Below are 2,221 nucleotides of genomic sequence, written 5' to 3' on the forward strand. Positions count from 1 at the left end.
GCGGCGCACTATAGCAGTGCGCCACCCGGCCGGCCCTTTTTTTTTTTTCCCCCTCACTTTCAATAATAAAACAACTAGACAGAAGATAAACAAGGAAATAAAAGACTTGAACAACACTGTAAGCCAAATTGACTTGGAAGATATCTATAGAACATTCCACCCAGCAACATCAGAACACATACTTTCTTAAGCATATGAAACATCTCTGGAATAGACCATAAACTAAACCATAAAACAAGCCTTAATAAATACAAGTGGACTGAAATCATTGCAAAGTATGTTTTCTGACACATGGAATGAAGTTAGAAATTAATCACACGAACTTGGGAAGCTCACAAATATGGGAGTACTTCAAAAAGTTCATGGAAAGATTCACATTATCTTTCTATTTTTCCATGACCTTTTCGAGGTACCCTTGTATGTGGAAATTAGGCACATTTTTAAATGACCAGTGGGTCAAAGAGGAAATCACAAGGGAAATTAGAAAATATTTTGAGATTAATGAAAATGAAGACAACATACCAAAACCTATGGGATGCAGCTAAAACAATGCTTAGAAGGAAATTTATGGGTATAAATGCTTATACTTAAAAAGAAGAAAGGTCACTTAATAATTACTTCACTTTATACCTTAGGACCCTGGAAACAGAAGAGGAAACTAAACCTAGAGCAAGCAGAAGGAAGAAAAGAAAAAAGACACATGAGAAATAAATGAAATAGATAATAGAAAAACAGTGGTGAAAAACCAGTAAAACCAAAAGTTGGTTTTTTAAAAATATCAACAAAACTGGCAAACCTTTTGCTAGATTTGACTAGGAAAAAAGTAGACTCAAATTACTACAATCAAATATAAAGGAGGAAACACAGTTACTACTGACCTTGTAGAAACAAAGGGTTATGAAGGAATACTATGAACAATTGTATGCTAATAAATAACCTAGATGAAATGGAGAAATTCCTAGAAAAACACAAACTACCAAAACCAAATCAAACAGAAATAGAAAATCTGAATAGGTCTATAACTAGTAAATAGGTTAAATTAGTAAGAAAAAATACCCACAAAGAAAAACCCAGGCTCAAATGGCTTCTTAGATGAGTTCTACCAAACTTTTAAAGGAAAATTAATAGAAATTCTTCACAAACTCTTTCAAAACATAGAAGAGCAGAGAACACTTCTGGCACATACTACAACATGGAAGAACCCTGAGTGAAAAGAAGCCTGTCACAAAAGACTACATATTATATGATTCCATTTATATGAAGTGTCCAGAATTGGCAAATATATAGAAATAGAAAGCAGATTAGTGGTTGTTTAGGGCTGTGGGGGGAATGGCGGGGACGGGTGGGCAGGAGGAATGGGAAGAGCTGGGGATAATAGCTGAAATATATGTGGGTTCTTTAGAGGTTGATGAAAATGTTCTAAAATTGTACTGATTGTAGAACTCTGAATATACTAAAAACCATGAGTTGTACACTTTAAATGGGTGAATTGTGTGGTATATAAATTATGTCTTAATAAAACTGTCACAAAAATAGGAAGTTGGCTATAACCTGAATGTCCATCAGTAGAAAAATGGGTAAATAACTTATAGCACATTTTAGTAGAATACTATGCAGCCATTATAATAGTGAAATATATCTATGAATGTATTCTGACCTGTACTTGCGTCCAAGATTTTGTATTATGTTAAAAATCAAGATGCAGAAATATGTATAATATGAATACATTTTTTAAGCAAAAACATTCATATATGTATAGTATATGTGTATATAGGTATCCTTTCTGAATAAGTTTAGGAAAGAGCTACGAAATATATGTTCCAACCTGTAAACCTTTATGAGGTGGGATTGGATAGTCTGAAGGGGGACTTGCACTTTGTAAAATTTATTAAGTGGTATGATTTAGGGTGATTTTTACTTTTTTCAGTATGTTTTAAATTTTTAAAAAAAATTTTTTTTAAATACTCTTCCAGTGGCTTGGCTTCCAGAATATTCATCAGGCCTACTCTTGAGATATCATCTGACTATACTCAGGACAAACCCTTTTCCTTTGATATACTGCTCACTTAGGATTAACTCTTCAATTTTAAATATAGTTTAAGGGACAATAAGTTATCTTGGTATAGACTCTTACACGTGTTATCCAGGGACATACTTCTAACCTGAACTTTTCAGTAGGAACTCCTTCCTATTGGGTGGAAAATCTCACCTCTGCCCTTTA

The 2,221-nt window shown here is 33.4% G+C and overlaps 1 protein-coding gene across 1 annotated transcript in view; it reads left to right on the top strand.

Annotated features, from left to right (window-relative positions):
- LOC103607513 (RNA-binding protein 41) overlaps nucleotides 1–670 on the top strand; it is a gene marked incomplete at both ends in the record, with an annotated part of 21,271 nt that extends 20,601 nt beyond the window's left edge. Inside the window, one exon of the mRNA XM_008592009.1 lies at nucleotides 636–670. Coding sequence (XP_008590231.1) covers nucleotides 636–670 — 35 coding nt within the window. The remainder of the gene's footprint in view (nucleotides 1–635) is intronic.
- Nucleotides 671–2,221: the final 1,551 nt, after the last annotated feature.

The sequence above is a fragment of the Galeopterus variegatus genome, unplaced genomic scaffold (genome assembly GCF_000696425.1).
Source record: "Galeopterus variegatus unplaced genomic scaffold, G_variegatus-3.0.2 Scaffold7497, whole genome shotgun sequence".
NCBI lineage: Eukaryota > Metazoa > Chordata > Mammalia > Dermoptera > Cynocephalidae > Galeopterus > Galeopterus variegatus.